We start from the raw sequence: 25,319 nt of genomic DNA on the forward strand, positions 1-25,319 counted from the left end.
GTAGGATCCCCATCTGCCTATATAAATCTTTTCCATATATCTGGAGCTATTTGGAAAAAGACAAAACAGTGTTATTAGCTGGATCTAATAAAGAAGGTAGTAGTTTGCAGGCGAAAAAGATTTGGCGTCTCCTGTTCATCAGCAATCAAAAGAAATGTAAAATTTTTTTCTTAAGTAAAAAGCATGATATGGTAGACCCGTAGGGGTTCCAGGATATGACTACCCTCTTTTAAATGTTTTTTTTTTAAATTGACCTTAAAATGTTTGCTGAGTACACTTTAATAATACCTTAACTTTAAAGATTGTAAGCATGACAAAATACAATAAATGCTTTTGCTCCATATGCAGGAGCATTTTCAGTTTAGCCAGTTTAGGAAATCCAATAATAGAACAATGCATACAGACCATGAGCTATAACATGCTTAGCAGCCTCTCCTGTTCTGACAGAGGTTACTATAGATCCGGGATATGTATCCACTGTAATGTGGACATACGACTGTTTGCCAAATGAAGGTATATGAGTAACATCCATCTGCCAAAGTTGTCCTGGTAGGGGTCCTTAAGGGTTAACTCCAAATGAAGGGGCAGTATAGGACCCCTTGGACAGGATTTCCCAATTGGCCATGCTGCTTCCCGAAAAAGTTGAAACTGTTTACACCGGGCTGCAGCGTTCTGGTGATGAATAGTATGAGACTGACTTACTCGGTCTGTCATGGTTGCTCCATATAATTTTCTTTTGGGTAGCTTGATCAACAAGGGCATTCCTAGGCCCTGGCCGGTTGGCTCAGTGGTAGAGCATCGGCCTGGCGTGCAGGATTCCCAGGTTCGATTCCCAGCCAGAGCACACAGGAGAAGTGCCCATCTACTTCTCCACCCCTCCCCCTCTCCCTCCTCTCCGTCTCTCTCATCCCCTCCCGCAGCCAAAGCTCCACCGGAGCAAAGCCACCCCGGGCACTAAGGATGGCCCCATGGCCTCCGCCTCAGTCACCAGAATGGCTCCGGTTGCAACAGAGCAACACCCCAGATGGGCAGAGCTTTCCCCCCTGGTAGGCATGCCAGGTGGATCCCGGTCGGGCGCATGCGGGAGTCTGTCCAACTGCCTCCCCATCTCCATCTTCAGAAAAATACAAAAAATAAATAAATAAAAGAAAAAATACAACAACAAAAAAAATGGGCCTTCCCTTGTGTTAAAGCTCCAGGGAGCATGGAGTGAGCTTGAGTATGTCCTATGAAACATGGAGCTCTATGTTGACATATAAGTCTTTGAAGAAGGAGGAACTGCTGAAATAGTTCATCAGCATTTGTCCCTAAGACAGCAGTCTTTATAGTGGAAACACCATAGTAAATATTTGCTGTCTGTCTATAGATTAAAGGGGGAATATGGCAAATGCTAAAAAGCCATGATCTTTGTGCCCCTCCCCTCCCCCAACCCCCTCCCTCTCCTCCCCCCACCCTGTATCCCCAACACTGTTGTCCATGTCTCTGAGTCTCATCTTTATGTCCCACCTATGTATGGAATCATCGAGTTCTTAGTTTTTTCTGATTTACTTCTTTCGCTCAGTATAATGTTATCAAGGCCCGTCCATGTTGTTGTAAAAGATCCTATGTCATCATTTCTTATGGCTGAGTAGTATTCCATAGTATATATATACCAAAGCTTTTTAATCCACTCGTCCTCTGATGGACACTTGGGCTATTTTCAGATCTTTGCTATTGTGAACAATGCTGCCATAAACATGGGGGTGCATTTCTTCTTTTCAAACAGTGCTATGGTGTTCTTGGGGTATATTCCTAACAGTGGTATAGCTGGGTCAAAAGGCAGTTTGATTTTTAATTTCTTGAGGAATCTCCATACTGTTTTCCACAGTGGCTGCACCAGTCTGCATTCCCACCAGCAGTGCAGGAGGGTTCCCTTTTCTCCACATCCTCGCCAGCACTTATTCTGTGTTGTTTTATTGATGAGCGCCATTCTGACTGGTGTGAGGTGATATCTCATTGTGGTTTTAATTTGTATTTCTCTAATGATTAGTGATGTTGAACATTTTTTCATATGCCTATTGGCCATCTGTATGTCCTCTTTGGAGAAGTGTCTATTCATTTCTTTTGCCCATTTTTTGATTGGATTGTTTGTCTTCCTGGTATTAAGTTTTACAAGTTCTTTATAAATTTTGGTTATTAACCCCTTATCAGACGCAATGTCAAATATATTCTCCCATTGTGTAGTTTGTCTTTTTATTCTGTTCTTATTGTCTTTAGCTGTGCAAAAGCTTTTTAGTTTGATATAGTCCCATTTGTTTATCCTGTCTTTTATTTCACTTGCCTGTGGAGACAAATCAGCAAATATATTGCTGCGAGAGATGTCAGAGAGCTTACTGCCAATGTTTTCTTCTAAGATGCTTATGGTTTCACGCCTTACATTTAAGTCTTTTATTCATTTTGAGTTTATTTTTGTGAGTGGTGTAAGTTGGTGGTCTAGTTTCATTTTTTTGCAGGTAGCTGTCCAATTTTCCCAACACCATTTGTTGAAGAGGCTATCTTTACTCCATTGTATTTCCTTACCTCCTTTGTCAAAAATCAGTTGTCCATAGAGCTGTGGGTTAATTTCTGGGTTCTCTGTTCTGTTCCATTGATCTATATGCCTGTTCTTATGCCAGTACCAGGCTGTTTTGAGTACAATGTCCTTATAATATAACTTTATATCAGGAAGTTTGATCCTTCCCACTTTATTCTTTCTTTTCAAGATTGATGAGGCTATTTGTGTTCTCTTTTGGTTCCATATACATTTTTGGAATATGTGTTCTATATCTTTGAAGTAAGTCATTGGTATTTTAATCGGTATTGCATTGAATTTATAAATTGCTTTGGGTAATATAGACATTTTAATTATGTTTATTCTTCCTAACCATGAGCACGGTATATGCCTCCACTTATTCGTATCTTCCCTGATTTCTTTTATCAATGTTTTATAATTTTCTGAGTACAAGTCTTTAATCTCCTTGGTTAGATTTATTCCTAGGTACTTTATTTTTTTGGTTGCAATGGTAAAGGGGATTGATTCCTTGATTTCTCTTTCTGACAGTTCATTACTAGTGTATAAAAATGCCTCTGATATCTGAGTATTGATTTTATATCCTGCCACCTTGCCGAATTCATTTATCAGGTCTAGTAGTTTTTTGACTGAGACTTTAGGATTTTCTATATACAATATCATATCATAAAAAAATAATGATAGTTTTTACTTCTTCTTTTCCAATTTGGATGCCTTTTATTTCTTTTTCTTGTCTGATTGCTGTGGCTAGGACTTCCAGGACTATGTTGAATAAGAGTGGTGAAAGGGGGCACCCCTGCCTTGTTCCTGATCTTAAGGGGATTGCTTTTAATTTTTGCCCATTGAGTATGATGTTGGCTGTGGGTTTGTCATAGATGGCCTTTATCATGTTGAGGTATGTTCCCTGTATTCCCACTTTGCTGAGAGTTTTGATCATGAACGGGTGCTAGATTTTATCAAATACTTTTTCTGCATCTATTGAAATTATCATGTGGTTTTTCTCCTTTCTTTTGTTTATGTGATGAATCACATTGATTGATTTGCAAATATTGTACCAGCCTTGCCTCCCAAGAATAAATCCCACTTGTTCATGGTGTATGATTTTTTTCATATATTGTTGGATCCGGTTTGCTAATATTTTGTTGAGGATTTTTGCATCTAAGTTCATCAGGGATATTGGCCTATAATTTTCTTTCTTTGTGTTGTCTTTGCCTGGTTTTGGAATCAGAATTATGCTCGCCTCATAAAAGGAGTTTGGAAGTCTTCCTTCCTCTTGAATTTTTTGAAATAGCTTGAGAAAGATAGGAGTTAGTTCTTCTTTGAATATTTGGTATAATTCACTTGTGAAGCCATCAGGCCCAGGACTTTTTTTGGGGGGGAGAGTTTTTTGTTTTTTGGGTTTTTTTTGTATTTTTCCGAAGCTGGAAACGGAGAGAGACAGACAGACTCCCGCATGCGCCCGACCGGGATCCACCCCCACACCCACCAGGGGCTATGCTCTGCTCACCAGGGGGCGATGCTCTGCCCCTCCGGGGCATTGCTCTGCCGTGACCAGAGCCACTCTAGCGCCTGGGGCAGAGGCCAAGGAGCCATCCCCAGCGCCCGGGCCATCTTTGCTCCAATGGAGCCTCGGCTGCGGGAGGGGAAGAGAGGGACAGAGAGGAAGGAGGAGGGGGTGGAGAAGCAAATGGGCGCTTCTCCTATGTACCCTGGCCGGGAATCGAACCCGGGTCCCCCGCACGCCAGGCCGACGCTCTACCGCTGAGCCAACTGGCCAGGGCCTTTTGGGAGTTTTTTTGTTTTTTGTTTTTTGTGTTTTTTTTTGTATTTTTCCGAAGCTGGAAATGGGGAGAGACAGACAGACTCCCGCATGCGCCCGACCGGGATCCACCCGGCATGCTCACCAGGGGGCGACGCTCTGCCCAGCAGGGGGCAATGCTCTGCCCCTCTGGGGCGTCGCTCTGTTGCGACCAGAGCCACTGTAGCGCCTGGGGCAGAGGCCAAGGAGCCATCCCCAGCACCGGGGCCATCTTTGCTCCAATGGAGCCTCGGCTGCGGGAGGGGAAGAGAGAGACAGAGAGGAAGGAGAGGGGGAGGGGTGGAGAAGCAGATGGGCGCTTCTCCTGTGTGCCCTGGCTGGGAATCGAACCTGGGACCCCTTTGCTGCCAGGCCGACGCTCTACCACTGAGCCAACCGGCCAGGGCATTTTGGGAGTTTTTTGATAGCTATTTCAATCTCATTTGTTGTAATTGGTCTGTTTAGGTTTTCTGATTTTTCCAGATTGATTTTTGGAAGATTATTTGATTCTAGGAATTTGTCCATTTCATCTAGGTTGTCTATTTTTTTGGCGTACAGTTCTTCATAGTATTTTCTTACAATATTTTGTATTTCTGTTGTGTCAGTTGTTATTTCTCCACCCAGCTGACTTTCTATACACTGCTCATTCCGTCCTTCCTGCAGTCTGATGAAGCTGGAGGGTCAGATGTCAGCCCTGTTGCACAGATGGATTTTGCATATTGAATCAGTGGTAATGTCAGACTTAGACCCCATTTTGATTTCAAGTCCTGAAACCTTACCCACTCGCCATGCTGCCTTACACTTACCTTCCTGGCACCCACTTATATTGAATTCTTGTCGCTCTGAGAACTGACATGAGCAGCTTTTATTTGGATCTTTCTCGACTTCTGCAGACACTCTCGAGCACATTTCATGTGCTGGGACAGTGGTTATACATCATTGCATCCATAAGGCAGGCAGCCTTTTAAGGTGTTATTCCAATTTTATAGATAAGTAATCTGAACTTCCTGCACATGAGATGGCTTGGGATACACAGTTCCAAATGCCAAAATTTGAACTTTAATCCATGTTTCATAACCTCCATTCCATTTCCCTTTCCAGTAAATTCTGCTGGACCTGGGAATACTTTGTTCATAGGCACTCAGCAGCTCCTTGATGCCCAAATCAACCTTTTCACGAAGAGGTCTAGAACTTGTAAACCTCATGTCCCAGAGAAGCATCTTAATCTCCAACAATAGAAACTACCCAGCTGATTTTTGCAGAGCAGAATATTTTGAAAGGACATTAGATCATCAGAGAAATGTTGGCAGGCTGGGGAAGTACACTTGGAAAACAAAGGGAACAAAGAAAGGTGTAGCAGCTGGACTCGCAGTCCATGTCTCACCAGAGAAACTAGCCTACATAAACAGAACCTGTTGCTTGCAATAGTGCTGACTGCAGGAACCATTATTGTCATCATTGTATCACAGCCCTGGGACATAGGGTGTTGCTGTCCCCACTGCCAGCCTGGATTCTCCACCTTCCTCCTTCGTTGTGTACTAGGCTCAGGTGGTATCCCTGGTTGGCCGAACCCAGATGTGTGCTCATGCCTTTGCTGCAAAGGCTGCTGGGAAAGCAAACACACACAAACACCTCATGCCAGGTTACCTCTTTTTCTCACCATCACCACTTTCCCACCACTCCCCATACCTGATCAGAGACTTGGTCTAAATTGTGGAGATAATGTAGATGAAAGTGCTTTGGGAAGTGGATTGTTAATAATTATCTTGATGACCCCGGAGCACTGGATCTGGTTTGCGAACTGGCTGTGGCTTATTGCTGCTGTCTGGCCACATCAGCAAGAACACTGTGTTTTTGAATTGAAAATCGCCTCACAGCTATATTTTTCCCTCTGCTTCTGGATGAAGGGGAGCTTCATTGTTTCTTTGTGAGAAAGCATGGAGCATGGGCTTGCTTTCCTTTCCTGGGCTGGTTCTGGTCACACCGAAGTGTTTATTCTCCCAAGGATCTCCTCCCTGGGCTTCACGGGGGAGCGGGTGGCGGGTGGTGGGTACTGTGGCTCTGCTGTGGCTTTGCTGTGGCTTTGCTGCTGGCATACTGCTCCCTGGAGGTGAAGTATGTGGCAAGGCCATTGTTGCCAATTCCTTTTGCAAAGACGGCAGGTGCCCGCGTGCAAGAGGCTGGAGCCCTTCCTTGCTGGGCTTCCTTAATTCATCTGTGCGAACCCAGCCACCACAATGGCCTGTTTCCCAGCCACTCTCCTTCCCAGTAAGATTTTTTAGCTGCTCTGGCCAGGTCACTGCCATCGATGTGGAGCAGCTAGACGTCTGCCCTTGGAGGACAGCAGCCACTCTGGTTCTTCCACTTCTTTCTGTTCTTACCCCTTGCAAGCACTGCCTAGCCTTGCCCTCCCTCCTTGGCCTTCTCAATCCCAAATCACTTCTCAACTCAGGACTGGGTCCAGTGGGGCCCAAATGGTTTGGGGCTTCTTTTAATAGCATGCCTGGTAGCGCCGTAGCTTAGTCATTTCATCCCACTTCCATCCTTCCTCTTGTAGCAATTCCCTAGGTGGAAAATGGGAAATGCAGGGTTTTGGGATCACAGATCTGAATTTGCAGCTGGGACCTGCCCCCTGTCTATGATCTCTCTTAGCCTCAGTTTTCTATTCTGGAAAAATGGGGACAGTGTTGCTGCTTGATGCTTCACAACGCTGATGGGAAGTCCGGCGGCATCTTGTGGATGCATAGCAGTTCCAGAGTTTCCTGTGCTCATTTCATTTTGGAGACCAAAACTCACTCCTTGCCCCTTACTGTTCCCATTACTGCTGCGAGCCCTGAATTGGGGACACAATTTCTGTGGCAACAAGGAGACTATTAATAGAATTTTAAAAGTCTAGAGTACCTCATTGATTTTTTCTTTTTGATGGAGAAAATTTTACTGAAAGAACATAGAAACAAGGGGAGGCTTGAAAGGAATGTACACATGTGTCTGAGGCACTTCATGTTGGAAGAAGAGTTGAGAATTTTCCTCCTGGCAGGTTTTCTAGAGCTCATGCCCAAATAAGTGGACTGGGCTGGAGTAATGTTAAGATGACCTTGGCCTTTAATTAGTTATATGGCAAAAGGAAGATGATGGGGTGGGTCTAGTCTAATCACAGAAGCCCTTTAAAGATAGAGTTCTTTCTAGCTAAGAGGTCAGGAACCATTTTGGCTGAGAGAGCCATGAATGCCACATATTTTAAAATTAATTCCGTGAGAGCCATACAATATGTTTAACACTAAATACAAGTAAATGTGTGCATTTTATGTAAGACATAAAAAAGTGCATTTAAATGTAACACTTTTGAAGTATAAGTCTCTGAATTCTTTTTAATAACGTTGTTATGCTGTTGCCAACCAATGATGAATAAAGTACTTCTTACCATTAATGTGACTTCTGGTGCTGCATGGTTTTGCTGATGGCTTTGTAGTCTGGTTGATACGTGGTAAGGTTAAACTTCATGCAGGCGTTGAGACTTCCATCCGTTAAACGTGATCATAGGCTGGTCTTAACTTTCTTTAGATGTGAGAAAGACTGCTCACATGCATACGTAGAGCCAAACATTGTCAGTACAGCAATACTCACATGCTGCAGTGTGTGGTATATGACGAGAAGAGCATTCCAAGTTTTGACAATCAGGTGGTCCGCGGGTTGAAGTTTTTTCATTTCTCCCCACTTGTGTTTGCTCGCTAACTCTACTTGCTGTCATGAAAGTCTTTCCAAATCTTCATTCACTGACTTGAACTTATTCACCCACAGGCCTGAGGCCTTCAGGTCAGCAGCTTGTAGCTCAAAAACTCTGACGGAGACGCTGGGAATGTAACTCAGGCCAGTGCTGTCCACTGCACATTCCTGTGGATGGGCGATGACCTTAAAAAGACAAGTGTGCTCACAAAATTCTCCAAAGCGCGCTTTGAATGATTGCAGGAGATTAGATGTAAAGCCCGCTAGCTGCTGGAGATCAAGATGTTGAGCAGGGTCACTTGCTGTGCATGCATCTTTAAACTCTCCCAGTTTTTCAAAGTGTAGTAAATGACCTGTTTCAATGTCAGTGATGAAGAGTTCCAGCTTGTTTTCAAATGCAAACACTGCTTATTGAAGGGATAAGACTGTATTTCCAACGCCTTGCATTTTCACATTGAACTGGTTCAGATGTTCAGTCATGTCCACGAGATAGTAGAACTTCAGGAGCCACTCAGTGTTAGCTAACTCAGGATGCTCGACGTTTTTCATTTTAAGAAAGTCCGGATTTCGCTCAGACAAGCCACAAAACTACTGAGCACCTTCCCTCTTGACAACCAACGCACACTGCTGTGCAGAAGCAGACCAGGATAATTATTCCCAACTTGATCCAGCAGTGTTTTAAACTGGTGATCATAAAGTTGACCATGTGAATGACCAGCGACATCACCTCACCAGGCTGCTCGCCACATATCTGAGCACAAAGCGCCTCCTGATGTAGGATGCAGTGAAAACTTAGGATGGGTCTCTTTTCATGTTCACAAAGAAGCACTACGAATCCTCTGTTTTTCCCCACCATGCACGGAGCACCATCAGTACACACCGAAATAAATTTATCCATTGGTAGATTTTTTTCTTTAGCGAACTCAGTGAAAGACTTGAATAAATCCTCCCCTCTTGTTGTCTCTTTCATAGGCAAAACAGCAAGACTTTCCTCACGTAGTGTGTCACCGACAGCATACCTTGCAATCACGCTGAACTGGGATAAATGGCTTAGTCTGTTGACTCATCCAAAGCGAGAGAAAAGAATGGTGCTGCATTTATGTCCTTCACTTCTGTTGCCTCGTTTTGATTTGCCATCATGATGGTATAATTGTGAACAGTTCTTGCCGACAGAGGCATGTCTTTTATTCATTTGATTATCTTGTCTTTATCCGAAAAGTCGTCAAAAAGTTCATTGGCAACATCAAACATGAATGTTTTGGCATACTCCCCATCTGTGAATGGTTTTCTCACAATTGCTAAAGCACCAGCAAAGCTAGCTGAATTCCAGTCACCTTGTTGGGTCCAAACACAGAGTTGCTGCTGACTAGCTTGCACTCTGCACAGTTGCTCTTGCCATGCTTTCTTCCTGCTGTCCCCGCTGTATATTTCGATGCAAATGTAGTATGGCGTGTGTCGAAGTGCCACTTTATATTTGACCGTTTCATCGATGCAATTTTATCATTGCACATTAGACACACTGCAGAACCTACTTTCTCCACAAAGGCGAATTCCTCTGTCCATTCCTGCTGAAAAGTATGATACTCCTCATCTTTTTTTCTTTTAGCCATCTTCTTCGTCACAAAGGTTTCTGCAATTAGCTAGCTGACTATTTGATTAAAAGGAGGGAAGTTTACTTCCTGACCTCACAACAACCCATGTACGTTACTCATTATCCAATAAAAATTTGGTGTTGTACCGGAGGACAGCTGTGATTGGCTCCAGCCGCTCGCAACCATGAACATGAGCGATAGGAAATGAATGGATTGTAATACATGAGAATGTTTTATATTTTCAACATTATTTTTTTTTATTAAAGATTTGTTTGCGAGCCAGATGCAGCCATCAAAAGAGCACATCTGGCTCGTGAGCCATAGGTTCCCGACCCCTGCTCTAGCTGGTGGCAAAAGAAGAATTTAGAGAGGTTCAAGCCTGAGAAGGACTGACTTCCAGGTGCTGCTACTGGCCCTAGGACAGACTGGCCCGAGGACAGACTAGCCAAAGACAGACTGGCCTGTGAGAAATGCAGGGGCCTCCCGATGCCAGACAGCCAGAGTGGACCGCAGGCCCACAGCCTGAGGAACTAAATTCAGCCACCAACCTTATGAACTCAGAAGCACATTCTTTCCCAGAGTGGCTTTGTAAAACCCTAAGCAGAGTCCCAGCTGAGCCTTCCTGGACTTCTGACCTAGAGAACTCAAAAGATAATGTATGGGTGTTGTGTTAAGAGGCTATGTATGTGGTAGTTATTACGGCAGCAATAAAAAAATGGACTGGTGAGGATTGTGGTATACTGGAGATGCACATGCCACATAACTGTGGAAGCCACCATTCAACTTCAGCCAATAGGTGTCATGTAGAGCAGTGGTCCCTAACCTTTTTTGGACCATGGACCGGTTTAATGTCAGAAAATATTTTCACGGACCAGCCTTTAGGGTGGGACAGATAAATGTATCACGTGACCGAGACCAGTGTCAAGAGTGAGTCTTAGACAGATGTAAACAGAAGGAATCTGGTCATTTTAAAAAAATAAAACATAGTTTAGACTTAAATATAAATAAAACGGAAATAATGTAAGTTATTTATTCTTTTTCTGTGGTCCGGTACCAAATGGCCCACGGACTGGTACTGGTCCGTGGCCCGGGGGTTGGGGACCACTGATATAGAGGCTCTGGGAAAAGAAAACCAATGTTTATGAATCATCCCATTTTTTTAAGAGAGGCCAAAAACCTGCTAGGTAAATATACCTGTGATCCCTTCACTGAAGCATAACCCCTCTTGAATGGAGAGTTTCCTACTCTTTCTTTCTTTCTCTTTTTCTTTCTTTTTCTTTTTCTTTCTTTCTCTTTTTCTTTCTTTCTCTCTCTCTTTCTCTCTTTCTTTCTTTCTTTCTTTTTTTCTTTCTCTTTCTCTCTTTCTCTCTCTCTCTCTCTCCCCCCTCCCCTCTTTCTTTCATTTTTTCAAGTTGCCTAGTTTAAATTCTACTCTCTTTCATATTATACACACGGTATGGATAGTGTTTATTCCAAAAGTGTTGACTTGCAATTGGCAATTAGGTACTGAGGCATTGTGGGGGATGAGCTGGGGGCTTCGGGAGATAACACAAGGCTCCCACCCTTTTGGGTGTTTGATGAGAATTCACACTCTGCTTAGAGAAAGTATAGATTGTTTTTATTTCTCTGCAGCCAATCTGATCAGTGTTCTGGGCCCCCATCTTTAGTGGGTAGGGAGGGGACAGAATTATAGTCCAATCTGGTCATCTCACCCACCCCAATCATTTACATTTTTTTTAAGTAGCTCAATCTCTTTTAGATGACTCTGGTGGCCCAACTGTTCAGTGTTTTGCCCTTTGAACCCTTCCACTGCAGAAGGTGTTTGCTTCTATGGGGAGAGTGAGGCTTATATGACTGGCTCTGTTCCCTGTCCAGGTGTTCTCTGAATCCTGGCTTGTGGAATGGTGGTACAGGCTCAGAATGGGGCTGTTTCAGGCCATTCCACAGAATAATTACCACTAACGTGTCATTTGGCTATTTGGGAGAAACATAGCAGAACTCAACTGATGAGGTCCACAGTCCTGGCCATTTCTCTATCCCAAGTCCCTGACCACTATAGTGACTGCATCTAACTCTTGGCCTCGGGTCCTCTCATGGGCTCTCTTACCACCTCTCTGCCCCCTCACACTTGGGTTTCTATGTGCCACCTCCATGGTCCAAAAAAAGTTAGGGACCGCTGCTCTACATGACACCTATTGGTTGAAGTTGAATGGTGGCTTCCACAGTTATGTGGCATGTGCATCTCCAGTATACCACAATCCTCACCAGTCCATTTTTTTATTGCTGCCGTAATAACTACCACAAACACAGCCGCTTAACACAACACCCATACATTATGAATAGGAAAGGCTGCCTCAGGCTACCTACCTGGGAAACTGGCTGCTAGTAGTCTCGAAGTCTCTGGCTCTCGCATGCCTACTTGCTATTTCTAAACCTTGATTCTTGGTCTCCCCTGGGCTAGAAGTGGCAGCCATTCTTTTCTCTCCTGGGGAATGCCCAGGTGAGGAGGAGCTGGCTAGTGACTTTCCAACACCGTGTTCTCATTCTTAACAAGTGTAAGCCATAGTGGTGGAGATGTGTGGGATGTACCAATGAGGAAATCAAAAATGGAAAGTGTTTCCAGAGTACTGTTCCTGTCATGGGTGTTAGGTGCTCAATAACTAGATGATACAAAGGTGCATTAAGCCATTTGAGAACATTTAACTCCTGATAGGGATTTCTGTGCAAAAGGAAGGCTTAGACAACAGGCTTGAGTAGTGGAGGAATGTCCATAAAAAGGCTTGGTACAGGGGCTGGCCTTTAAGGGCAGATTGGCTCTAGAAAAGCACTTGAACACCTACTTGAGTTCAATTTCAAGTCCCTTCTATATCAATTTCAAATCCCTTTTATATCAGCCATGCTGACTTCCTTTCTTTGATTGCCCCCCCCTCCTTCCAACTCTCCCTGATGGCATCAGGGGCCTTGACAAAAGGAGCTGAAGATGGTCACCCTGGCTGGCCCATTTCCACCTCAAGTCAGAAAGTAGAATGCAAACTTAGTGAAGCTGCTCTGAGACGTCTGGTGGTCAGCAGCTGAGCGTTAGGCACCCGCGCCCACAGCCGTGGTTTCCAACGTTCACCACAGCTCCTTGCATAGTTCTCAGAGCCTCCTGTGTGGCTGGCACTGCCCATGTGTGCACAGGTGCACGTAGCTGAAAAATGGCAGATATCAGGGACGTAAATGTCATCCTCTGGGTGTTGAAGGAATGCAGAATTAAGACCAGCTCTGGAGCCACAGCTCAAATCCCAGCTCTACAACTCATTGAGTTGTCCAACTGGTGGCAAGTTGCTTACCCGCTCAGAGGCTCAGTGTTCACATTGATATCTGCTTTAATTGGGTTGTGTATGTAACATCCACCGGGTACAAGAACAAACGTCGGAGACTTTCAGGAGTATAGATGTAACTTTATTGGCCAGTTTTACCTGCGCAGGGGCAAATTCCCAAGGTGTCCAGAGACCCTGTGCTCACAAGGAGCTGCAGATGGGAATCGCACCTAGCGCTCACAGCTAAATCTTTTTATAAGCTAAGCAAGCAAGCCTAATACAGAAGCAGATGTGGTGGTAACCTATTTGCTAAGGGGGCTGCACATAGCATAGTAACAGGGGCTGGGGTCTAGCTCATTGGCGAATTCCAAACCTAAACTTCTGATAAGGGTCTTTTAACCAATAGAATGCAAACGTTTGTCTCTTTTTCTTTCTTTTTTTTTCTCTCTCAGCCTCCCAGAGTCCCTATCTGTCTCTGCTTCTTGAACAACCTTGGGCATGTTATTCCTAACAGAACAGGAGCAGAACCTGCCTGTAACCCTTAAGTTCTCTGTTCCATTAGTGCCCTGCTTATTTTCTGATCTTCTCTTGGTCCTTACAGTGTACATTAAGAAATGGAAGTATATGTAAAATACTCAGCCTCTTCTGGCACGAAGTTAAGTGTTCAATAAACGGTTGTTGCTGTTTTAAATTATGTCATTGTTATTGTGAGCAGATCAGACTTATGGTTTGAGTTGGGAAGTGGTTCATCAGGAAATCACAGGGGATTGAGGACGAGGGATTTCTCCAGTGTGGCTTCCTTCCACTTGATGTGGAAGAGACCCAGAGGGCACAGAGTAGAGCTCAGACAAGTCACCCAACTGATGTTGCCACTTCTCTTGCACTTTCTCAGCTGAAAGAAAACACGTGTGTGTTAGGGGGGCAGGGGAGAGAGGAGATTCCAGAGGGGTGAGGGGATAGAGGGAGAAAGAGAGACCTGGACTGAATGGATATGGCAGTGAGTGAGTGAAATTGACCAAATGCCCTGGATCTCAGGGTGCAGGGAAGGAGCTGTTATAAAAATAGCCCTGTCTATTCAAATACTTAGCTCTTTCTTCAGTCTCTAATTCTGCTTGATCTCTTTGGAATCATAGACTCTTGTAAGACACAAATGAACCTCTCCCTCAGAAAATTGAGTATCAGGATATTATATATATATATATATATATATATATATATATATATATATATATATATATATATATATGCAATCTTTGTAAATAGTCCAAGTTTAGCAGTTTATCAGGTCCTGAGTTAAATGCCACTTTTTAAAACAATGGGACTTAAAGCTTCTGAATAAATAGGTAAATTCTTACACACATGCTTCAGAACCCTGCTTAAATGTCACCTGTCCAGCAAAGCTTTCTACCTTGCACTGATCAGTTGGGCAGCCCTTCGTTTGTGCTCTTACCACTCATCCCTCTAATTAGATTTCATAATCTGTGAGCTCATGTAATCGATTAGCTCCCATAATCACTCATTTCCTGGTTAGTCTCCTCTGCTAGACTGTGAGCTTTTATTCATCTTTCTTGGTCATTTTTTGGTCCAGTGGCCAGCACAGAAATGTTGAAGGAATGGAGTATAAATGAAAATGAATTCCCTGCTTGGATTGCAGAAAAAGCCCTCTCCTTTCTGTGAAAGGGAAGGAAGGAAATAGGAAGCCGTATCTGATGGGGGACTTGTAAGGCTCTGCCAATCTGCCAGGGCAGCTGTGAGCCAGCCCGCAGGACCAGCATCCATTTTGGCTTTCAGAAGATAAGGGACTGTCAGCATAGGTGGAGTAATCCAGAAGAGCTGTTGGGAAAGTAGCACTGGCCTCACAGATTTCCACCATTGATTAGATAAGGAATGTGTCCCTGGAGGCGTTCTGGCAGGGAGGGATGCTGTGGAGCTCCAGGCTGATCATGCCTGGGCAGGCTCTGGTCTCTCGGTGGCTGGTGGCAGACATCCCCCAGAAACCCGGGGATAACCCACCTGGAGGAGGAGATTAAAAGACAGCTGCTCTGTGGGACAGCAGAGAGGTCCATGGGAAGCCCCCTGTCCTGGTTCCTGGGGGAGTGCTGTTTGGATGGACTAATGCCCTGGTCTCTGGAAAGAATATAGATGGGTGCTCAGCCACAGCTTGAAGACCCTGAGCTTGGAGAGAATGAGGGGAGCAGCTGCTTGAGTGTGGCTTTATAGTCTATGGGTTGGAAAGTCCTTCCAAGAGCAGTGCTATGGCTATTTTGGCTGTCACAGAGAACACACTCCACTGGCTTTGGAGGAAGCCAGATTTTCATTTCCTCACAAGGGATCTCAGGAGGACAGTAAAGCTCCTTCTGAAATTATTTAATTTAAAAGCTTCTGATGAAGAGCAGGAACAGCGCCTTGCACACTGCACTTTTACCCTCCAGTAGTCTCCCGTCGATCTCATTTTCTCCCCATGACATAGGTGAGAAGGCTCAGAGATCCTGCCATTTTATAGGCAGCGAACTCTTTACTGGCTGAGGAGGGGTTCTCGTCTTGAAAAATAAAAAGCTGGTTCTAGCCCCACCCCACCCAGGAGACCCATCTTTCTGTTCTCAGGCTGCAAAGAGGTAAGTGTTATCTGTGGAAGTGGGTGGGGTATGAATCTTCTACGAAGTGCTCAGGCCAGCCCTGCTACATTCTCTGCCACCTCCCTCCCAACAGTCATACTGTACAACCTTCACAAACGTGGCAAGATTCCAAAACATCCGTTTCTGGGTACAGGGCCAGACCCGTCGGAGGAGCGAGCTGAGTGTGGCATGATACTGTAATGGCTTACAGCCTGCAAGGGAAGCCACAGGGTACTGCCATCCACCAGAGCCCCTAAGTGCCCAGAAAAACCCCTGCCATCTCTTTACATCATGTGAGCACTAGTGGGCTTGGCTGAAACTCTCCCGACTGCTCAGGAAGTGTTTAGGGCTTGGCAAAACACAAACGACTTCTTGAGCATTTAGTGTTTTGGTTTTTTTCCCTGTTTTCCATTTGTCCTGCCTGTTTATTTGGAGTGAAATTGAGTCCATATGTTTCATGTCCCTTGGGCTGATTCTCCATGGCATGATTTTCTCTAGAATTGTCTGAGGTCTCAAAGTTCTTGTCTCTTTTGCTTTAGAAGGACACAGCATCTTACCACAAGAGCATCTGAACCCCAAACCTAAGGAGAGTGGGTTTTGCATGACCCTCTGAAAGATCATGAATGCAGGGTGGTGGAGATAGCCCTCCTGTGAGGAGGCACAGGCTGTCCTAGGGTATGCAGAGTGGAGCAGAGCTCCAGTTTTCCTTCATGGTTTCCCATTAGGGATCAGCCATAGCTGTTTTAGAGGCAGACTCATAAAGTGGCATTCTGCCTCTCCCTGTTTCTGTCCCTAAGAAACTGAGTCCTCCATGGTGGACTAAATTTACTTTCATATCGGATGTCACAATGACTTCTTACAATAAAATATTTAATCATAAAAAAATAAAAAGGGATGTCAGTCCCTGTGCTTAGGGAGGAGCGCAAGATCTTGCTTTTACTTATTTCCTTTCCAGCACAAAATGGAAAGAGGGTACTTTTCTCTAAAGAGACCATTCCAGCACTTTCTTTGGGAGTGGCAAGAAAGGCATTGTGTTAAAACATGAAAATCTCAAAGACACCAAAGACTTGTAGTATTTTCTAGAGTGCTAAACTCAAAGCCCAGGCTGATAGAAGTTAAAGGCAGGTATTATCTTTGGGCTTTCTTTGGGAGAAATTCAGCATATATTCAGTGGCATCTGACAAACCCAGGATTGTGGGATATGTCAACTTTGTGCCTGGACAATGCAAGTTCCCATTATAATGCATGTGATTTTAGGGGTAAAGGAAATAATCTACATGACAGTAATGCACATGCACACACACACACACATACACACACGGCATCTGATGACTGAAAGTCTACAATTAGAATTGTATTCCTTTAAGCATAAACTTTCAGCTATAAGATGTATAAGGTCTGAGGTGATAAAAATGTGGTAATTGTGGTTGATAATGCTGTACTGTATAATTGAAATTGGCTAAGAAAGTAAACTTAAATGTTCCCACATACACACAAAAGATAAATATGAGGGGTGATGGAAGCGTTAATTAAATGCATGGTGGGAGTCCTTTCACAGTGTATACATGTATCAAGTCACCATGATGCACATTTTAAATATCTTACAATTTTATGTCAACTATACCTCAATAAAGCTAAAATAAAACCAGAAAAAATAAGCAAAAAACGACAAAGATAGAATGGCATTTCTTTAGCCTAAGCCCTTGATTCTTGTCACACTGCTGAGAACCTGGGAGTTTTGCAGGGCTGTCTTGGGTGGGGGAAAGCTGGGAAAGAGAGCAAGGATCTTGAGGGTTCCAGCGTGGGCATTGCTGAAGTCTCACCAAGAGGCAGGGTGGAGGTAGCCTGTTGGAACAGAGAGAAAACAAACTTTGTTTTAAAAATCTGTGATGAGTCTGCTACCTCTGCGTATGGCAGCTTAATTCTATTTTAACCTTATGTCATAAAGGTGTCAAGAAGGTATCCAACACTTTTCAATGCAGATTCATGTTTCTCAGTACCTGGGGGTGTGTGCATGGGCTTGAGATGTTGGTATGAAATTTTGTATGTATGTTTGAGCTGCATCTTCTAGAGAGAGACTGTAGCTTTCACCAGGATCATAAAGAGGTCCGGAGGACTTGGAGCAAGAGGACCTGGCAACCTAGTCTGAGCCTCTGAAACATTCCAAGTTCAGGGTCCATGGCACCTTCACCAGCTCTCTAGGGACAGATCCAGTCCATTAGCTCTGGGACATGCTTGCCCATCTTAGGCTTTGGAGGGCCCTCCTATCATTATGAGAAGGTCTTCATGTCTCTTTTGAGTTTACAAAAGAAAAGTTTTTGTTTTTTTTTCATGACGACAAAAGTAGAAACTTAGAAAATGTAGAAAAATGTAGCCCTGGCCGGATGGCTCAGTTGGTTCATTGACCTGAAGCACAGTGGTTGCCGGTTTGATCCCCAGTCAGGGCACATACAAGAACAGATCAATGTTCTTCTCTCTCTCTCTTCTTCCCTTCCTCTCTCTCTAAAATCAGTAAGATAAAATTTAATAAAATGTAGTGAAGAAAATAAAAATCAGACATAATTTTACTAATCAATGGACCACTGTAAACATTTTGATGTAGTCCCTTTCAAGTTTTTTTCTTTTCTTTTGTCTTTCTAAGAGAGAGTTGAAATCATAGTATATCTATGAATAGAGCCCTTTTCACCTAACATTACATCATAATCCTCTTGCTTGCCATTAAAAATATAAGCATCATTTTCAGTGGCTACACAATAGTCCATTCTATGGCTATGCTGCAGTGTACTTACCCATTCTTCTAATGTTGGGCGTTTGCATTGTTCCCAGCCTTTTTATTTCTTTTTTTAAATAAATAATGCATGAGAATCTCTGGGCAAAAAGCTGTGCATACATTTTAGATTATTTCTTTATGGTAGATTCCTAGAAGTCTCTTTTGATTTCTGGAGATACTATACATTAAGATATTGTTGACACCTATCTATCAAGTGTGGACATCACAAAAGACTGGTCAGAGAGGGGGGCCAGGCATATGCTCACTGGATTCCTGCAAAATTCATGACAAGCTTTTAGGTGCTGTGGGCATAAAGGAGGACCCAGCCTTTATCCTTGGGACTTAATGAACAGTGTGAAACCACAACACGCATAATAGTCTGAAGGAAGAGATGCCTATGTCTCAGAACCTAGGGGGCGCCATGCGTGAGTTCCAAGGGGGCAGAGTTTTGCATGTGTGTTCATATTGCATTTTCTGGAGAGGGAGTCTAGCTTTGATCAGAATCTTCATCGGCAGAGCTGCAAAGAATTACCCAGTCAATGATTATTTTGAAGTGGGGTATGAGTTAAATTTCCCAGTTTATTATTTATTTACTATTTTATTTTATTGTTTTTATAACAGGAAAATATAAGATAAACTTTTTTTCATGTGCCATTAAAATGACCAGTAGAGCATAACAAGATGATGGCAGCCAGGGGTCCCGGTTTTGGGGGCCTGGAGGGAGGTGTAAGAGACCACAGCCTGTACCCAACAGGTATGAGGCAGATTTTGGCAGCATTTGTCACCTGTCCCTGCAGTGACCTACCAATATTTACATGTAAATCTGCTCCTGCCTGCATGAGCTGGTGTTACATGAGTCTGATGCGTACAGTATCATATTATCAGAACATTAGGTTATGCAGGTGTGTGGCACTTTTGGTAATCTAGACCCGTGTTTCCTCATCCCTCTGCTGGAGCCTGGTTGCTGAAAGTAAAAGGTGCTTCTTATTGCTCGTTCATGGTCATCAGGAAAGCCAGCTTTCCTGGCCCCCATCAGAGGGTCTATGTACGGAGCACGACTGGACAACAGAGTCCTGCCACAGGCAGGCACTGGCCTTGACTTGGAAGCTCCCCAAGTCTTTTTACCTAGCATTCTTTAGTCTGGCTTGCTAATAAAATTTGTATAATTCTTTTATTATTGTTGTTATTGTGTTATTTTGAGTTCCAGTTGGCTGTTTCTCCAGGCTCAGTTGAGTTGTTTTTGTTCCTTGACTCTTGGCTTCTGCAGAATAAATCCCTGTCTCCTCTCCTGTCATTCTCCTTTCCTCTGGCCCTTTGCCTTCTCTGCACCCAGAACCACTTAGTCCCCCGAGGGCTTCCACCTACCTGTAATTTATGCATTCATCACAGTCCGCATGTAAGCCTAACTTTGGCCTCAGCTGCACTGTCCAAAAGCACTAAACCTCACCAGGAGACAGATGGCAGCAACCAGCCACTGCCCACCCCTCAGATAGAGTGGCTTTTCCTGAAAGAAGGCAGAAAACATTAAACTAACACATCTGTGACCACTGCCAGCCCTGATCCATAATACAAAGTAAACAAGCAAGATAACACTCAAAATATAATCCTTTGTTGGTGGTTGTAGGGGAGACAGGTAAAAGCTTAGGTCTCTGAAAGATATTAAGAAATTCTTCCTCGGCCCTGGCCGGTTGGCTCAGCAGTAGAGTGTCGGCCTGGCGTGCGGGGGACCCGGGTTCGATTCCCGGCCAGGGCACACAGGAGAAGCGCCCATTTGCTTCTCCACCCCCACCCCCCTCCTTCCTCTCTGTCTCTCTCTTCCCCTCCCGCAGCCAAGGCTCCATTGGAGCAAAGATGGCCCGGGCGCTGGGGATGGCTCCTTGGCCTCTGCCCCAGGCGCTAGAGTGGCTCTGGTCGCGGCAGAGCGACGCCCCGGAGGGGCAGAGCATCGCCCCCTGGTGGGCAGAGCGTCGCCCCTGGTGGGCGTGCTGGGTGGATCCCGGTCGGGCGCATGCGGGAGTCTGTCTGACTGTCTCTCCCCGTTTCCAGCTTCAGAAAAATACAAAAAAAAAAAAAAAAAAAAAGAAATTCTTCCTCATACTTAATCAGACTGACCTTGGCTTTGGTTTAAGCTTGTGTGTTCTGGTTTTGTCCAGATAGAGACACTATTCTTTTCTCTACATGTGATATTTTTAATAATACATTTTAAATAAAATTTTGTTTGGCCCTGGCTGGTTGGCTCAGTGGTAGAGCGTCGGCCTGGCGTGCAGAAGTCCCAGGTTTGATTCCCGGCCAGGGCACACAGGAGAAGCGCCCATCTGCTTCTCCACCCCTCCCCCTCTCCCTTCCTCTCTGTCTCTCTCTTCCCCTCCTGCAGCGAGGCTCCATTGGAGCAAAGATGGCCCGGGCGCTGGGGATGGCTCCTCGGCCTCTGCCCCAGGCGCTGGAGTGGCTCTGGTCGCAACAGAGCGACGCCCCAGAGGGGCAGAGCATCGCCCCCTGGTGGGCGTGCCGGGTGGATCCCGGTCGGGCACATGCGGGAGTCTGTCGGACTGTCTCTCCCCGTTTCCAGCTTCAGAAAAATACAAAAAAAAAAAAAATTTTGTTTTACATAAAAGTAAAACTTAAAGCATTTCTTATCTAAGATGCTTTTAATAAAACATTTCATAATATATGTAAGAAGATTATATTGTATAGTTTACTAGAACTCATTTTATATTTAAATATTTTACATCTATTTTATAAGTAATGTATTTGTATATAAAATATTATAGACATATACATAAAGTATTAAATGAGGTATTTTATATTATATTTTAAAACATTTTAAATATTTAAAAATATTTCTAAAATATAGGCTATTTAAAATATTAATTGAATATTTAAATCAGTGTGGATGGTTTAATACTAAAGTTAAGTAATTCAACTTAGCTATACTGCTCACAAAAATTAGGGGATATTTTAAAATGAATATAAAGTGATAAAATATTCTCTAATTTTTGTGAGCAGAATATTTACTTTATAGAATATTGAAATATATAGATTATATTATTTTGCATAAATAAAAGGTGTTATAAAATATTTTTAATTATAATAAAAGTATCAGATCCCATCCCAGAAATAATGTCTGGGGCCCCAGCACCCCCTTCCGCTCCCTCCCCATCCAGTGCCCTGATCAGCTCTTTCTTCTCCCTGCCTGCAGGCATTGGCAAGAATGTCATCTGCGACCGCACAGCCACGCCGCTGGATGCCTTTCGCATGATGTCTGCCGCCCACTACTATCCCAAGCTCATGAGCATCATGGGCAACGTGCTGCGCTTCCTGCCGGCCTTCGTGCACATGAAGCAGCTCATCGAGGATGGCTACGTGGGCAAGCTGCTGGTGTGCGAGGTGCAGGTGCACAGCGGCAGCCTGCTGGGCAAGAAGTACAACTGGAGCTGTGACGACCTGATGGGCGGAGGTGGCCTGCACTCGGTGGGCACCTATATCATTGACCTGCTCACCTTTCTCACTGGCCAGAAGGCCGTCAAGGTCCACGGGCTGCTCAAGACCTTTGTGAAGCAGACTGACCACATAAAGGGCATCCGCCAGATCACCAGCGATGACTTCTGCACCTTCCAGATGGTGCTGGAGGGTGGGGTGTGCTGCACTGTCACCCTCAACTTCAACGTGCCAGGCGAATTCAAGCAAGATGTGACCGTGGTGGGCTCGACTGGGCGCCTGTTGGCGGTGGGCACAGACCTGTACGGGCAGCGCAATAGTGCCCCAGAGCAGGAGCTGCTTCTCCAGGACTCCACACCTGTCAGCAACTCCCTGCTGCCCGAGAAGGCCTTCAGCGACATCCCGTCGCCCTACCTGCGTGGCACCATCAAGATGATGCAGGCTGTGCGCCAGGCATTCCAGGACCAGGATGATCGGCGCACATGGGATGGACGGCCACTCACCATGGCCGCCACCTTCGATGACTGCCTGTACGCACTTTGTGTGGTAGACACAATAAAGAGGTCCAGCCAGACGGGCGAGTGGCAGAATATTGCCATTATGACAGAGGAACCAGAGCTGAGCCCTGCCTATCTAATCAGCGAGGCCATGCGCCGCAGCAGGATGTCCCTGTACTGTTAGCATGGACTGGGAATCTGGGGGACTTAGGCTTTCTGTGTGGGGCCCAGAGTCAGGGAGAGATATTGGGGAAAGTGAGTTAGGGGATGTGGAGAGGCAATGGACATAAATGGCACTTGGGAAGGTGAACCCCAGCCCAGGTGAGGGGCCCCAAACGAGACTTTTAGGATGCTAAGTAGATAACCTGGGATTGTTCAGAGGGCCTGCCTTTTCTGGGACCATCCCTGCTGGACATTTGCATGAGAGGGAGGAGTTTAGCTGCCTCTGCTGCCCTTCACTGTGAAAAGCTAGGAGGGTTGGCTTTCCTCCTTATCTCCCTGCACCTGGCCTTCTTTGCAAGCCAGATGCTCCTGTGAGGGCAAGCTGAGCTGGTGCCGCCCACCCCCCCCACACACACATTGGCAGGAGAAGGCACATCCTCACAGGTTCACACAAGCCTGTTAGTCTGGGGAAAGGTAGGGGTGCAGTGGGCTCATGAGAAAATTCAAATTCCAGGAAGCTACTTTAAGTGTCTGAAGGAAAAAGCACTTAGCAGCAAAGCGTACAGCTTTCTTGATTGATGGTCTTCCTCATAGGAAGCAGGAGGGAGTGTCTTCCTAATTGGTCCACTGCCCTTCACCTGGCCTGAGGCGGGGTAAGGGAGTATCAACAATGGCCAGCAGAGAGACAGGTTCTTAAGCCAAAAGGAAAGAGCAAGAGAGGAGGCAAAGGATGACATAGGCCTTTGAATTTATCAGCAATTAAAAAACTACAAGAAGCCATCTTATAACATTACTTCTGATGGAGCAGAATTGAAGGTAAGAGGGATTCAGTACACTAGTATGGAGGTTGTCCTGTAACCTGTCTTCCCAGGTAGGGCCAGGGAGGCAGCAGGAGGCATGGGTGTGACTACAAACTCCTGTGCTACCCTAACCTCAAGAACTGGGCCAGCAGGGTGCCCTGTTGTGCAGTGGGAGCTCTCCAGCAGAAGGGAAAGTGAGCCATCCCTGAACTGGCTTTGTGCTCCAACACCCATCTCTCCTACCGAGCTAGGGAATGCCTTTTAGGAGTTTCATGCAGCTTTGTGGATGTAAAAGGGAAGTTGCACTTCCATTTAGATATAATCCTCTTTCCAAAAAAAAGAAAAAAAAAAAAAAAAAAAAAGAGCCAAGGCTCTTTTCCTTAGCTTTGACTTGTGCTTTCATGAATGTGATACCTGAAAAAAAAATTGAAGAGGTATTAGACAAAACAAAACAAAAGGACAACAGGGACATAATTTTCAGCCTTTCTAAAATGAGGTGTTAGGTCCCTCTCAGGTATATCTTCATGTAGGATTGAGAAGCTTGGCCTCCCGCCTCTCCTGTCTTGTCACCTCTGCGTACAGAGCATTTATTGGAGAGGGCAAACTGCAGGCTCAGAGGAGGTGATGCCAAAATGGAACAGCCTGACACGTACATATGCATGCACACACATGCACGCACGCACACACACGGGTTTGTAAATGCTTACTCCCGCCAAATGTCACGAAAATCACTCTCAAAGATTCAGGACTGGTCTTGAAAGGAACAAATCAAATACATTTTGAAAACAGAGAATTATCCTTTTATTTTTTTCTTTGTCCTTTATTCCACAGATGACATTTGCCAAGATTGGATATAGAAACTAGTGCTTGTAAATCTACCTAAGTTTTGTTCACAGCTCATACTACTGAGATTTAGACTTCTTTTCAGATAACTGACAGGAGAACTAGAAGGGAATTTAAGGGGCAGAGAGTTCTCTCCAGGTTCTGAGCAGGCAGAATCTGAAAACAAAGAGTACAATCAGTTGCACCCTCCATTCTCCTCCCAGGGACAATGTCCTGTGAAGCCCAGGCTGCCTATTGGTGCAGTGTGGGTGTCCAGACATTGCGGGAATGGTGAACATTTTCTAGCATGGAAGAATAAGGGTTGTCTTCCTGGAAACAGCCTACTTCATTTAGGGCCTAATGCAGTATGGTAAGATTAGTCAGCTGAAACTCTCCATGGTCCGTTACAGTCCCTGATCTGTTTCCAGACTTTGTGATGACATGCCAAGCTTCTGTAGCTATCAGTTCAAAACTGGAGATCTGATCGAGTGGAAGTCTCGAGAACTCATTTGAGCAGCGAGTCACCCCGTGGACTGCTTTGGCTCAGGTTCTCCTGAGTTGCCTTCTGGATACTGGAAACTGAATGGAGTGAATTTTTTTTTCCTAGCTATCCTGAAAGGCTGTGATTAAGGATGAAGGAAAAGGAAACTACATAGATTACTCTACGGGTCTCATTTTCCTAAATTGTTTATAACCTAAGGAGGGATTTTCCTGGGGTTTCAATTTTAAATTTCTGTACTTAACCAAAATACTTGGGACTCTTTTTCCATCCAAAGGCCTCTGAGCTCTGTGATAGTGTCTAAATAAAAATTCTAATTTGAGGCTAGGGTATATAGAAAAGGTATATATTCTTTTGTTTTGTTTTTTTAAGTGAGAGGAGGGGAGATAGTGAGAAAGATAAGCACCCTGACTGGAATCCACCTGGCAACCCTACCTGGGGCCGATGCTCAAATCAACCAAGCTATCCTTGGCACCTGGGGCTGACACTAGGACCACCCGAACTATCCTCAGTGCCTGAGGCTGACACTTGGACCAGTTGAGCCACTGGCTGCGCTAAGGGAAGAGGGAGAGATGGAGTAGGTGGAAGGGAAGAGAAGCAGATGATCGCTTCTGTTGTATGTCTTGACCGAGAATCGAACCAGGGATGTCCATATACCAAGCTGACGCTCTATCCACTGAGTCAACTGGCCATGGCCAGGATATATATTCTTTTAAAAAGCATGAAAAGCCTGACCAGGCGGTGGCGTAGTGG

General features: G+C 44.8%; 1 protein-coding gene across 2 annotated transcripts in view; it reads left to right on the forward strand.

Moving 5' to 3' along the window:
- GFOD1 (Gfo/Idh/MocA-like oxidoreductase domain containing 1) overlaps window positions 1–23,630 on the forward strand; it is a 157,770-nt gene extending 134,140 nt beyond the window's left edge. For both annotated transcript variants that reach the window (XM_066268366.1, XM_066268367.1), the window contains one exon: window positions 21,548–23,630. In XM_066268366.1, the coding sequence (XP_066124463.1) occupies window positions 21,548–22,467 (920 nt within the window). In that variant the 3' untranslated portion in view covers window positions 22,468–23,630. The remainder of the gene's footprint in view (window positions 1–21,547) is intronic.
- Window positions 23,631–25,319: the final 1,689 nt, after the last annotated feature.

This window comes from Saccopteryx bilineata, chromosome 3, assembly GCF_036850765.1.
Source record: "Saccopteryx bilineata isolate mSacBil1 chromosome 3, mSacBil1_pri_phased_curated, whole genome shotgun sequence".
NCBI classification, from domain to species: Eukaryota; Metazoa; Chordata; class Mammalia; order Chiroptera; family Emballonuridae; genus Saccopteryx; species Saccopteryx bilineata.